The sequence below is a fragment of the Lissotriton helveticus genome, chromosome 5_1, assembly GCF_964261635.1.
Source record: "Lissotriton helveticus chromosome 5_1, aLisHel1.1, whole genome shotgun sequence".
Classification (NCBI taxonomy): domain Eukaryota; kingdom Metazoa; phylum Chordata; class Amphibia; order Caudata; family Salamandridae; genus Lissotriton; species Lissotriton helveticus.
This window is the reverse complement of record NC_136065.1, coordinates 669855645-669868777: the sequence shown is the minus strand read 5'-3', so window position 1 is coordinate 669868777 and position 13133 is coordinate 669855645. Positions and strand designations below refer to the sequence as shown.

General features: G+C 44.7%; 1 protein-coding gene across 1 annotated transcript in view; it reads right to left on the bottom strand.

The window, feature by feature from the left end:
* LRRC20 (leucine rich repeat containing 20) overlaps positions 1-13133 on the bottom strand; it is a 1483106-nt gene that overhangs the window by 1369976 nt on the left and 99997 nt on the right. Inside the window, exon 2 of the mRNA XM_078640435.1 lies at positions 836-978. Within this exon, the coding sequence (XP_078496561.1) occupies positions 836-978 (143 nt within the window). The remainder of the gene's footprint in view (positions 1-835; positions 979-13133) is intronic.

Sequence of the window (13133 nt, the reverse complement as noted above, 5' to 3'; positions counted from 1 at the left end):
CTGTTCAGGCAAAATCAATTGGTGTCAAAATGTCAAAGTAACACAATAGCATTATCACAATAATCAAATACTTTGCCTCTTCTTGATGCATATGTTTGTCAACCATGCTGCACAATGTAGCCCTCCAATGCCACATAGTTCAAGTCGCTCTTTTATAGCCCATCCTTGTAATAAACCTCTGTGCAACGATGTACTACGAGTATGGTGTGCATGTGTTCAGCAGATATTGAACTTCATATTCGAATCCAGACTGTGGTTTTGTATCAGCATTGTTGGATGAAGCAAACATGAGAAACGCATCAAACTGTATCAAAGAAACATGGCATGGGCAAGGAAGCCGGCAAAGGGTTTAGCAAAAAATTTTGAGATAAGAATGTCCAAGTTCACAGCTGCATTTCCCTGGATGATATCTACATCCTGTGCTCCATTTTAGACTATCAAAGCAACCAAGTGAAAGGCAAAAGCATAATTGATTTCTATGTTAAGGATATGTCAATGATCTCTCATTCGTCTTGTCAATTTTTGTCCAACACCCATTTGTATTAAGATGTGTATTCTAAGGATAAGTCATGTTCAATGTTGGTTTCTTCATCCCGACCAACATTATAATAAATAATCTTCTATAGCAGACAAGAGAATATGATAGGCAATCTGATAGCTAATTCATTCTTCTTCTTTCATCTATTCTAAAGAAAAGTGTAAATGATAAACTGTCACCCAATTTTTTTTACTTCAACTCAATTGCCTTTTCAATATTACAGTATGTGCACCTTGTCTGGGGTGTGAGATGAGAGAGGTCAATTCTCATCCATCCCAGATAAAGCAGCCAACTTACCAAGGAAGTCTTCTTCGTTTTCCACTGTTTCATTGACCTTTCTGGCAACTCGGGCTACAGCATCTGCCATTTTCTTTGCCTGAAGGCGTAGCTCCAGGTCACTTGACTCCTGGTCTTCCAGCGCCGTACAGTTCCCAACCAATCTGATGCCAAGAAAGCATAAAAAGTAATTTGAAAAGGTTTGGTTCTCCCTTTATTTATAACAATAAAAAGCGCCAACCAATGGCCCAATCGCAAATTACAGTTCAATGGATACCACTTACATCAAATAAAACCCAAACTAATGCATAGATAACGAGTGCCCTGAAGAGGCGAGTGGTATTTAGTGGACTATATGCCGGGGTTTAGAATTTATATGGTGTAGAAAATAGCACCACATCTGAGTTTCACCTTTAAAATGTGGTTTGACTTGGGGATTTGGAGAATTTGTGCACCAAAATCCACATTTTTTTTAATAAATCTTTGTTTTAATTTTTTACAGCCTTGAATAGCATATTGACCTAGACAGTTGTCATGGCATATATCAATTATAATCATAACATACATCACATGTGTTGCGTTGTAAAGAAAAACAACTGCAACAACGTGGAGGTGATCGGTGGGATCCCGAGAAGACCGGAGTAGGTTTGAAAGGTGGGTGGTCATTCTTGATGAATGCTTGACTACAGGAGACCTCCTCTTCCAGGATCCGTTTGATCTTTTTATTTTTCGCAGCTGGTATTTTAACCAGCCGGTGGGTCTGTAAGTATGGTTACACCACCACATGTACAGCACACCTTAGTGTGTGTGCTGAAAAAATACTCCCAAACTCACGTGGGTATTTCCACTTTTGTAGCCAGATCACAGTTCACGTTCTTTGGTCCAGAAGAAAGCCTCATTACTATTTGGGAGGCTGAAACATGTCGACCAGTATTTAGGGGATATTGAAGACCTATTTTTCATCTTCACTAAATCCCCGCCTTGATTTTTATCGTGTCCTAGGACCCCATGAATAAATCTTTTTCCAGTTGGGCATCCTAGAGACATTTTTAACCTCACCACTTTTTGAGCACACACTTCAGTGACAAATCGAAACCCACTCCGCTGTAGCTCAGGCATTGAAGCACAGCTGGGTTGCACTCGGCAGCCCAGCTGGGAACCCTATGATGAAGCATGCCACCAACTAGGTTGGTGGGTGAGGGTTCTTCTCACAAATCCACTGGATTTTTGTGCTCCAGTGCATGGCACTGAGTCAGCCGAACTAAAGGATTTATTAGTGGGTCCGTCCACGTTGTTGCAGTTATTGTCAATCAGAGGATGAAGATGCACCCCTCTGTCCTTCCTCGCTCTCTCTTTGATTCTTCCATGTTGTAAAGAAAATTAGACTTTCAGATATTTTCAATGGGTTAGCAAGGTAAAGAGCAATATACATATGTCATACAATTTAATAGGGTCAGCAACCAGTTCAGCACATTCCCTCTATATTACAGGCACTCAGTTCCACCCTCTACTAGTAGCAACCACCACTCTCCTTACGCCACACCTCAGGTTGCCTCCCCGTTTTATCTCATGGCTCGTACTTCACTATTTGTAGGTTCTAGCCAGCGTCCCCTGCTGTGAACTAGTTACAAAACTGCTTTCCCCTTTGCTGGACACTGCAATTGTCCCAGTGCGAGCCAAGAAAGCTTGCTAAGCATCCCAAATATCTTTTGGATGACTACAATTGGTAATAATTCTCAGTAAGCATCTGACTGTGTATTAAAAGCGCGTCATGTCTGCGTGCCATTCTTTTAATATCAGAATTGGACTCTGTGCCCATCTTAATGGCATTCTGCACCTTCCGAGCAGCAAGCCTATGGCCACCAGGCACCCCACTGCAGTTGGGTTCTCTTTATTATAAACTAGTAAAGCTAGCAAAGGAGTCATCTCCATGCTCTCGCCTATTATCTTCTCAAGATCCGCTTGCACTGCCTGCCAGAACCGCTGTATATCTGCGCAAAACCATACCACATGCGCTAACCCTGAATTGCCCGCCGCACAACGGGAGCAGTTCGCACTGTTGAAACCAAAATTCACATCTCCCAGTATCTGGCAGGCATTATTCCCCCAGGAAAATGTTGGCATCCTATAATAAATATAATATATTTTGGAATCCTATAATAAATATAAATACATATGAATAATAAACATTGTGGGTTTGATCAGTAATATTTATTTTGCACAAGAGATGTTTGCACAAGGATTGTTAATTACTGAAATACTCATAATAATTTTATTTATTTATTTATTTATACAGGATTTATAATGCGCATGGCTGCCCCAGCGACGAGGTGTCCCAGCGCAACCAGAAACCGACAGAAAGATCAGGGAGACTAACAAGCGCGAGAAGTTACAGAGTGGGGAACAACCATGTTTTTAATGATTTCCGAAATGTCAGGAGATTAGGAATCGCTTGAATGCTAACTGGAAGAGAATTCCAAAGTTTGGCTGCCATAAAACCAAAAGAGCGACCCCCAGCCCTTGCTTTCCTCACTCGAGGGACACAGACCAGACCATGGTGTGCGGAGCGCAGGACGCGCCTAGGCAAATAGGGCTTCAGCAAGCCTGATAGCCCAATCGGGGCTTGCTGTTTCAGAATTTTGTGCGCAGTGCACAGCACCTTAAACAGAATCGATCGGCAACCAATGCAGTTTCAAAAGCACTCGCGCAACAGATTGAGATCTTGGGAGTCCCACTAGCATGCGAGCTGCCGCGTTTTGGACCCTCTGCAGGCGTTTGATACTTGCCTGTTGGCACCTAGATATAGGGAGTTGCCATAGTCAAGCCTCGCAAGAATGGAGGCTTGCATGATGGTTTGGCGGACGCTGGACGGAAAGAGACCAAGCAAAGGCCTCAGTTCTCTCAGGAGCCCAAAGCAGACAGCAGCAACAGCTCTGGTCTGCTTCTCAAATGTTAATCCAGAGTCGAACCAAACACCCAGTTTCTTTACCGCCTCCTTCGGAAGCGGGGCAGGTTTCAGATGTTCAGGCCACCACTGCTCAGACCAGAGCTCCTGGTCCTTCCCGTATAGAAGAATCTCGGAATGACTGGCATTTAGTTGCAGGCAATTAGCCTTCATCCAGTCTGAGATAGTAGCCAGATCCTCTTTAAAGGACTCAAAGTTGGCACGACTTTTTTTAGAGAAAGCAATCACCAACTGGGTGTCGTCTGCATACAACACTAGGGACAGACCCCTGCCTCTGGCAACCAGGCTAGGGGTCCCACATATAGATTGAATAACAGTGGGCTTAATATGGCGCCCTGGGGTACCCCTCTGCACAGGGCATGGTCCTGTGAATGGAAAGGGGGCACAGATATTTGGAACTACCGCCCTTCCAGAAAGGATCGAATCCAGGCCAGAGCCTCACCGCTGACTCCAATTGTCCAGAGCCGTTGGAGAAGGATCATATGGGACACCGTATCAAAAGCGGCGCGTAGATCCAACAGGACCAAGGACGCGGAGTCGCCTTCATCCAACCGACTTCGGATAGTCTCTGTAACAGCAAAGAGAGCTCATTCGGTGCTATGACGGGGGCGAAACCCATGTTGGGAAGGGTCAAAGATATTGTGTTCCTCTATATATCTGGACAGGATGGAATTAACATGTGCCTCCGCCACCTTTGCCATAAACGGAAGTTGGGAGATGGGCGATAATTACCAGGATCGTCCAGATCAAGTGAGGGCTTCTTTAATAGTGGGATGATTTTAGCATGTTTCCACGCCCTTGGGACGGAGGCTGATTTCAATGACAAGCTGGCCAGTTCTAGGGCCACGGGGGCAATAGATGATAGGGACTGGTGAAAATAGGACCCCGCCATTGGATCCGCTGGCAAACCCGACTTGATTTTGGCACTTAACATCTCAAACTCCTGAAGCGACAGCAATGGAAAACACAGCAGGCCCCCACTTGGCCCAGCATCTGACCCTTCCAACAGAGCATCCTCACTGAGGGCGTTCCCTGTAGAGAGGTCCTGATAGCTCCGCTCTACTTTCTCCACAAAGTGGTGAGCTAAGGCCTCACAGTGATGATTTGAAGCCACGAGGGAAGTGTTAGGCAAGCCTACGCTCTTCATGTTTTTAAGCAGCGGAAAGATGGTCTTAGTCGGGTTAGCGCTGTTCAGGATTTTATTGGCCACAAACTCAGCCCGCGTTTTGCGGATGAGCTTGTGGTAATCTTTCACTGCCTCTCGATATGCTACTTTGGTCGAAGGCTCATAAGAGCGGCGCCAGGCACGTTCCAGTTGCTTACAACCCTTCTTTGCCTGTGTTAGTATATCTGTGAACCAAGGATTAGATAGCCCACGTCTCTTACCTCCCCGTTTTGCTGGAATGCAGCTATCCAAGCCACCTACCAGCCAGTCATGAAAGCACTCTTGTGCCTCCTCGATATCCGCAGGGAGCTGAGGTCTCAGCTCTGCCAACCGAGTGGCGAGCGACTCCTGATCTAACTTATACCAGTATATTATAAACCACAGGGTTGAACCCATAAAGTCTGAGGGACCTGGGTGATTGTTTTTATAGACAGAGGGGTCCCAGACTGCAAAAGTAATCAAAACAGTGTGAAATATAGATTGAAAAGGAAATTTCGAGTCAAAAAAATCAGTTACCGTGCAGTGTTTTATTCACAACGCACTATTATAACCTTCCCATGGTTAAACAGTATATATCATACAAATGTTCAAGCTCTTTTTGTGCCCATAGAGAAGAGGGGGGAAGGGGAAGATGTGTGGGATACAGTTAAGGTAAAGGTAAACGTGACTCGCTTTACAAATGACATAGCATTAGCACATACATTGATAATCATGTATACTTTGTATAAGATGGTCCCCATCTGGCGGGGCCTCAAAAGAACGTGCAAACATCTAACACATTATTATGTATAGTCAAGCTCCTGAAGGGCTGTATAAATCACGCTGGTATTCGGAGTTGACGAAGTAGATATCAGTCTACATTTCGACCCTTAGACGTGTAGGATAATTAGTCCTTACAATGCGGGTCTTCATCAGGACAGGTAAGGGAAGGGCAAAACCTCCTAAGGTCAAAGGAAATGAAAACTATTTACAATAGAAGACTCAAAAGTTCTTAGTAGACCGGCGGAGATACCGCAGGTAGATTTACATTAAAATGCTGAGGACTATAACTTATACCAGGGCCGTTTGGCCACAACTACAGGATGGACCACTTCGGCTCTGCCCTGCCACCGCAGAAAGAATGGAATAACTGAGTGGTCAGTCCAAGTCAGTGAAACCGGGGATAGGATTTTTAGACATTCTATGTTGGAAAAGATGGGGTCAAGTAGATGCCCGGCCACATGTGTGCCCTCCAAGACCAGTTGCGGTAACTGAAAAGCTTCTAAGTACGCTAGGAAATTGGAGATCTCGGCCTTTCCTTCCAGCTCAAGGTGGAGGTTAAGATCTCCCAAGATAGTAAAGTTTGCTACTTTACTAGCTATAGGTCCAATTTTATTCACAAGGTCCTCACGAAACTTCTCAGAGGGCCCCGGGGGTCTATAGATTAAAAGGCCAGACATGGTCAGATTGCAGTTAAGCTCAATTCTAAATAGAGCACTCTCACAGCCTGCTATTTCTTCCTCCGACAGGCTGACGGCAAACATAGCTTTGGCTATTACCGCAATACCGCCCCCTCTTCCCCCTTCTCTTTTGATGTTATATAAAGTGAAACCATCCGGAAGGGCAAGCCCAGGTTCCGCTACTGTGTCATGGGTCAGCCAAGTTTCTGTAAGAAAGAGGGCATCAGGGGCCTCAGCCATAAGAAGATCAAATATTTGTGCGTAGTGACTCACCATAGAGCGGCAATTTAAACTGAGAAACTTGTATACAGTTTGACTAGGAGTACATAGAAACTGTTCCACCCCGTTAATCTTGAAGGTGCAAATATCGCACACAAAACTCGGCTCGTAAAAGGCCCACGGTGCCGCTAAGCACTCAGAGGCCAGCCCCATCAGTTCCTTACAGGAATATCCGAGAATTTCACCAGTGTGAGGTGCAGTGGTCCTGGCATCTGGCGTCGACCTGGCGTGGACGGACGTAGATGGGCGCCTAAGTGAGGTCATTTATAGTGACTCAGGAAGTGGCCAGGCAGGCGGGTCTGCAATCACTAGTCTCCCCCAAGATGGTGCACAACCTCCCTCCCTTGTCCCGTGTAATGAGTCCTATAAGGTGGCAACAGCAATGAGGTAAGTTTTGTTAAAAAGCGGCGAAACTAGCAGTAATAATAAAATAAAGATTCCCCCCACACAATAATTCAAATCGTGGCAGAAATAAAGATTAAGTTAAAAACGCAATGCAAAAGCTCCCGGCTCACGCCTCAGGAGTCTGGCTTAATTACTCTAGTCACGATGTCATAAGTTTCATAATCATCTAATTTTATCACACAAAATAACTGATGGTGTATGTTTATTTGATAGGTGATGTATACAATAAACCTCCTGAGTGACACTGTTAAGTTGCAGGACTACCTAGACAGGTCTCAAAATGTTAGTGTTTTGTCTATAGTATTCTCATGTTTGTCTTATCTAGGCTCCCTTAAGTTGCTTCAGATTTATTTGCCATCTGACTTGGTCCACCGGTGCTATGAAATTAGTCTATCCAATTAATTTTAAATCACAAAGCTAAGGTGTCATTCAACTGGTTGACGAAGTATGGCAAGAAATTTGTGAATAAGAAGAGAGAGCAGAAGATTAAAGCCTCTGCCACATCTTACAATGACAGGGAATTACTTATTACTTCTTATGTACAAGTCAGTCACTGGTTTTCTCTTAAAAGTAGAGATTCATGCAGCAAAAACTACTTTGGACAGTGTTAGAAGGAGGCTAGCAAAACAAATTACAAACGTTTTTTAAGTAGTCAGCTTCCAGTGCTGCCATATACCTGCCTTGCTGAATCCCAAGACTGCTTAGAACCCGATTACGAGTTTGGCAGTGTGGGAGCAGGCCGCCAGGCCACCGCCCCACTCCTACACTGCCAAACAGGGCAGCCTGCCACCCACCAGATTACAAGTTTCCTCGTAGTCTTGCAGGTGGTACTTAGGTGTTCCCACAGTGGTGAATTTAAAGAGGCACCACAATTGGAACGTCAAAGCCCATTCCTGCACATCATGGAGTGAAGTCCATACCGTGTAGGAAAGGGAGAGCATGCAGAGAGGGGGCCCGCCATGTGCCCCCTGCATGTGTGCCGTGCCCCTAAGGAAGGAAGGGGCCCTGTGGGACCCTCTTAGTTTACTCACCACCACCCTTTCCAATGCGGGTTCACCGCCGTGGTTAGGGTCGCAGTGAGGAAAATCGTAATATGCTTGGCAGTGCCGTAGCTGCACGGCCAAGCATATTGCGGCCTCAAGTCTGACGCGCCAGCACCAGGGATCACGGCTCCCTGGCAGCTGCGGCGGTCCTCTCACAGTACGACTGCTGTACTCGTAATACAGCGGTCGGACCACTGGTGCGGCAGTCCCCAAACACCACAGGACCGTCACCACGAGTTTGGTGGTCCTATGGACTGACAAACTCATAATTAGGCTCTTAGTCTTGATTCCAGGTCATCTATCTTTCTCCCACGGCTCTACCCTTTCGGAGTGTATATCACAATCTAAGAGGATCTGCATCTTCCATGCTTTATCCCTTTGCCACTGTTTTCCGATTTTTATATTTCTCCTTTGTCACTGTTCTCCTATTGTTATGTTTCTCCTACTTTCCTCCTTCCATAACTTTCACTCTTTCTTGCTTTGGTTTAACGTCCGATGATGAAAAATCTCAGCCCACAAAAATGTATGCCAGTGCACACCACCACCAACTACCGCCACAAATTAAGCACTGGTCTATCAGCCATCAGTATGAGCATGCTTTAAAGAAAGAAACAGAATAAAATAAAACCATCAAAAAAGAAACATCAGAGAAGTGAAGGTAGAAGGGCATTAGAGTAAAATATTGGCTAGTCAACAAAAACATTTTTTAGTAAGAGCTGCTTAAATTGGACGAAGAGGAGAAATGGTATGTTAAGTGCTACAATGAACAAAAACAAGCATTGGCATAGCCAATAGGTCTCGCCTTTGGGACCTTATAAGTGTTTAGCCATGCAACAGTTGATGTTGTTGCACCAAGGATATTGTGTTGGATAACTAAACACTTATAAAGTCACAAAGGCGAGATCTATTGGCTATGCCAATGCTTGTTAAAAAGGAGGTCGGGTGTAGTCCAGTGTTACTTGTATAAAGCAACGAGATACATTCAGAAACGCATGTAAGGAACTGGTGGACTATGTTTAACAGTTTGTACTTAAAACAGCTAAATTGTGTATACACAACATCACACCAGGCGTAAAGCAGGTAGTTGTGTGGTACGTACAGAAGTATATAAAGTAGCGGTGCGATGCTGATGACACAGTACATGTATGTTACTGTTTTCCGCACATGTGTATTACATACGTTCAAGAACAATTTACATGGTGACACGTGTTTATTTTACACAACAGCTGTAAAATGACAATAAACACGTCTTTCCTACATAGCAATTATATCTGGATATTGCTATATTACTGTTATGTCTTATGTGAGATCCATGCTGACTCTACAGGAGTAAAGCTGTAAGGTACACTCACTAGGCTCTGTTGTGTATTATTTCTATCCCTCTTCCTTTATAGGAATAAACTCGTTACCTTTGCTATCTTTCCACCAATGAAACGGAATGTACGCATCACTCCTGCTGACTTGACCCACGTAGGGCTGCAGCAAACCAATCCCATCCCTTCTTACAGAAGAAGAATTTAATGCACACACCAAGGTCTGCTCACTTTAGAGAAGTAAGCATTGATATACATCAAAGTATTGGCATTAATACTCCGAATTCCCGCGTCCTTTACGGGAGCTGCACTCCCATGTACACACCTCTTCCCTAATTAAGGTGCATAAGTAAAACTGTTATTTTAGACAATGTATCCGATCTTACTTTAAATAAACAAAAATAGAACCTACACTTGCAGCCCTGTTTACACTCGTAACCCTGAAATGCACACACCCGCCTTCTATTATAGGAGTAAAGCTGCCTGCACACTCAGTACATGTTAAACTGTAATGTGCACATTGTATCCATGCTTTGTAACTAGAAATGAAGGGTAAGTAACCACCTTAGGCAGTAATATGGCTGTAACATACACACCACCCGCTGCTTACAGTACGCATGTAAAACTGATACGTATCCTTTATTTCTCTGCATTCTGTAGAAACGTGCAGGGCTGCGCAGAGTGCCCTGCTCATTTTACACAAGTCAAACGGACAAACACTCTTTACAATAAATACAGGGGACACCACGTCCCTCCCGACCTCACACACGTAAAGTACACACCGACTGCTTACTTAATGAAGTCAACCTGTACTGTGCGCATTGGAGCCCTGCTTACTTTATAAAGTAAAGCTGCACTTTGTGCATCAGAGCCCTACTTACTTTAAAAAGTAAAGCTGTACTGTGTGCATTGGAGCCCTGCTTACTTTACATAAATGAAACTGTACAGGGGACATTACATCCCTGCCGACATCCCACACGTAAAGGTATAAACACCGCCTGCTTACTTTATGAAGTAAAGCTGTTCGGCGTGCATTGGAGCACTGCTTACTTTATAAAGTACAACTCCAGACTGAACTGCATACCAAAGTAAAATGCAATTTGCGCACCCCCTGCTTCAAATCAAATCTGCAATGCACTCCTCATGGCTTTGCCTCCTCTTTGAAAGTAAAACATGTCACACCCCTGCTTACCGCAAACAAGTAAACCATGCTGAACACACCCTGCCCTGCTTACTCGGCAACAGTGAAACTGTAGCGTGCTCCCCCACCCAGCTTTCTTTCACAGACCGCCTCTGCCTACAGTGAACAAGTAAAGCTGTGTGCACCCCCTGCTCGCTTCCTGTACGAGAATAATCCTGTAATGCACACGCCTCATCCGTGCTTCCTCCATGGAAGTAAGCCCATCCGCCCTGCCTCCCTTACACATCCTTGGCTGCGGCTCGCAAGATCCTTTATGCGATTCAAGAGATGCGCTTGAGTAAACAGAACAGCTGCAAAGCAACACGTCTAACTTTAAAGCGCTCTGTGGGGAAAAGTAAAACGGAATATAAAACCGCTGTCTAAACATGAAAAGCAAGGGGGAATATATGTGGCGAAATGGAGAGAGGAATGAGTAAGAAGAACAGAGCCATGCTGTAATTTAAGGGCCACAACCGAACAGATACGGAAACTGGTGGATGAGGGAGAGACAGCAGCGTTGGTCCTATTGGACCTAAGTGCAGCATTTGACACCGTGCTGCACTCTACACTGCTGTCTCGACTCTCTGATATGGGAGTAAAAGACTCTGCTCTCACCTGGTTTCAGTCATACCTTACTGACAGAACTTTTCAACTGCACTGCCCACCCTTTAAGTCATCACCTCGCAATGTTAGCCATGGGGTTCCACAGGGCTCCAGTTTGAGCCCTACCTTATTTAACATCTACATGGAACCCCTGGCACACATTGCGGAGGAATTTGGGGTGGGCATTGTCAGTTATGCTGACGACACCCAGCTGGTGTTTAAAATAACGCCAGACAGTAGAGACTTAGCTTCCAACTTCTCCAACTGTATGCTCAGCATAGCGACATGGATGAACGCCAACTGCCTCCGTTTAAACGGAGATAAAACAGAGGTTCTGACAGTGGGGAAAGATACTTCTATCTGGTCACATGCATGGTGGCCTAGTGAGTTGGGTGAACTACCGGTGCCTGTAGAGAAGGTGAAGAATCTCGGAGTCATGCTTGACGCCGATCTCTCAGGGAGAGCCCAGGTAAACAAAGTGACAAACAAATGCTACAGCACCCTAAAAGTACTGCGCAAAGTTTTAGATCTTCTCCCGACAGAAGCGAGAAAAACCATAGTCCATGCTTTAATATCCCCCCATTTGGACTATGGTAATGTTCTCCTACTTGGCCTTAATCAAAAGAGTCTGCACCAGTTACAATGCATACAGAATTCTGCAGCACGACTGGTGCTCGGTCTCCCTCGGAGAGCTTCTACGAAAAATGCGCTTGCCAAGCTTCATTGGCTCCCTGTAAAAGAGAGAATTATATTCAAAACTCTCTGCTATGCGCATCGCATTGCCCAAAACAAAGGCCCTAGCTATCTAAGAAGCCTTATCACCATCCATAGGCCGATCAAAGATCTTAGATCAGCAGGCACGATGCTATTCAAAATACCCCGCATCACTAAAGCTAAAATGGGAGGAAAATCCTTCCGTTATCTGGCCACCAAGCTCTGGAATGCCTTGCCTGTCCAGTTGCGGATGGAGCCATCTGAAACTAGGTTCAGAGCTAGACTTAAAACTCATTTATTTCCCAAAAACTAATTCCGTTTGCCTGACTCTTGGTCCTCTTGAAGGTTAGCATTTGCAGTCAGCGCGGGGACACACAGTTTGTGTAGCCAGGCGCTCAATAAATGCTGATTATTATTATTATTATTACAAGAAGAAACAGTATTTGAGTGGCTAGTAAACATATCAGAATTTTATCTAGTATAAGTAGCGTTAGTTTTAGTAAATGCTGACCATTGTTGGAGCGCGATCGTCATTCACTTTTTACTTTACTTCACATCTAAGCCCTCTTACCAGGGACCTGATAGTTCAGCTGGGGCCGCATTCGATAAAGGTTCATGCGCCACTCTGGACATTAAAAGCGTATTGCAAGCTTCCGAGAAATCCATAATCGTAGATGGCACAAGGCTGAAGGGCGAGGGATGCGCGCGCAGCAATGGTTGGAGAGGCGGAGCGAGGGGTGCGCCCTTGTGCACGTAACCGAAAGCTGGTGGCAGGCGGGTAGCACTTTGAAAAGCCCATTACTAAAGTCGAGCAAGCAGCGCATGCGCTGCTCTCAGCTCGACCTAAAATTGTAGGACAGAAGAGGGAGGGACAGAAGCACTGGTAGCACCTTATCCTCCTCCTCACCTGTTTTTCTGAAGTACAATTATTGATGTGACTGATGGTTTCATCACTGATGCCATCGCTGCTTGATAATATGATAAGTGATGTCATGAAAATGTCCTTAGTGAAGGAAAGGCTGTCGAGTTCACATTCATGGCATTTTACATTTCTTGTCAAAAGATGTTTTTTCGCAATTTATTATTTTTTAATTTTATTTTACTTAGGACGTTTTTCAAAATGTAATACAATTACTAATACTTTACTAGTCTTTACTGAAATAGCAAAACAACAATTACGTGTGTACCATTAGCATAAATACTAAAGACTTAA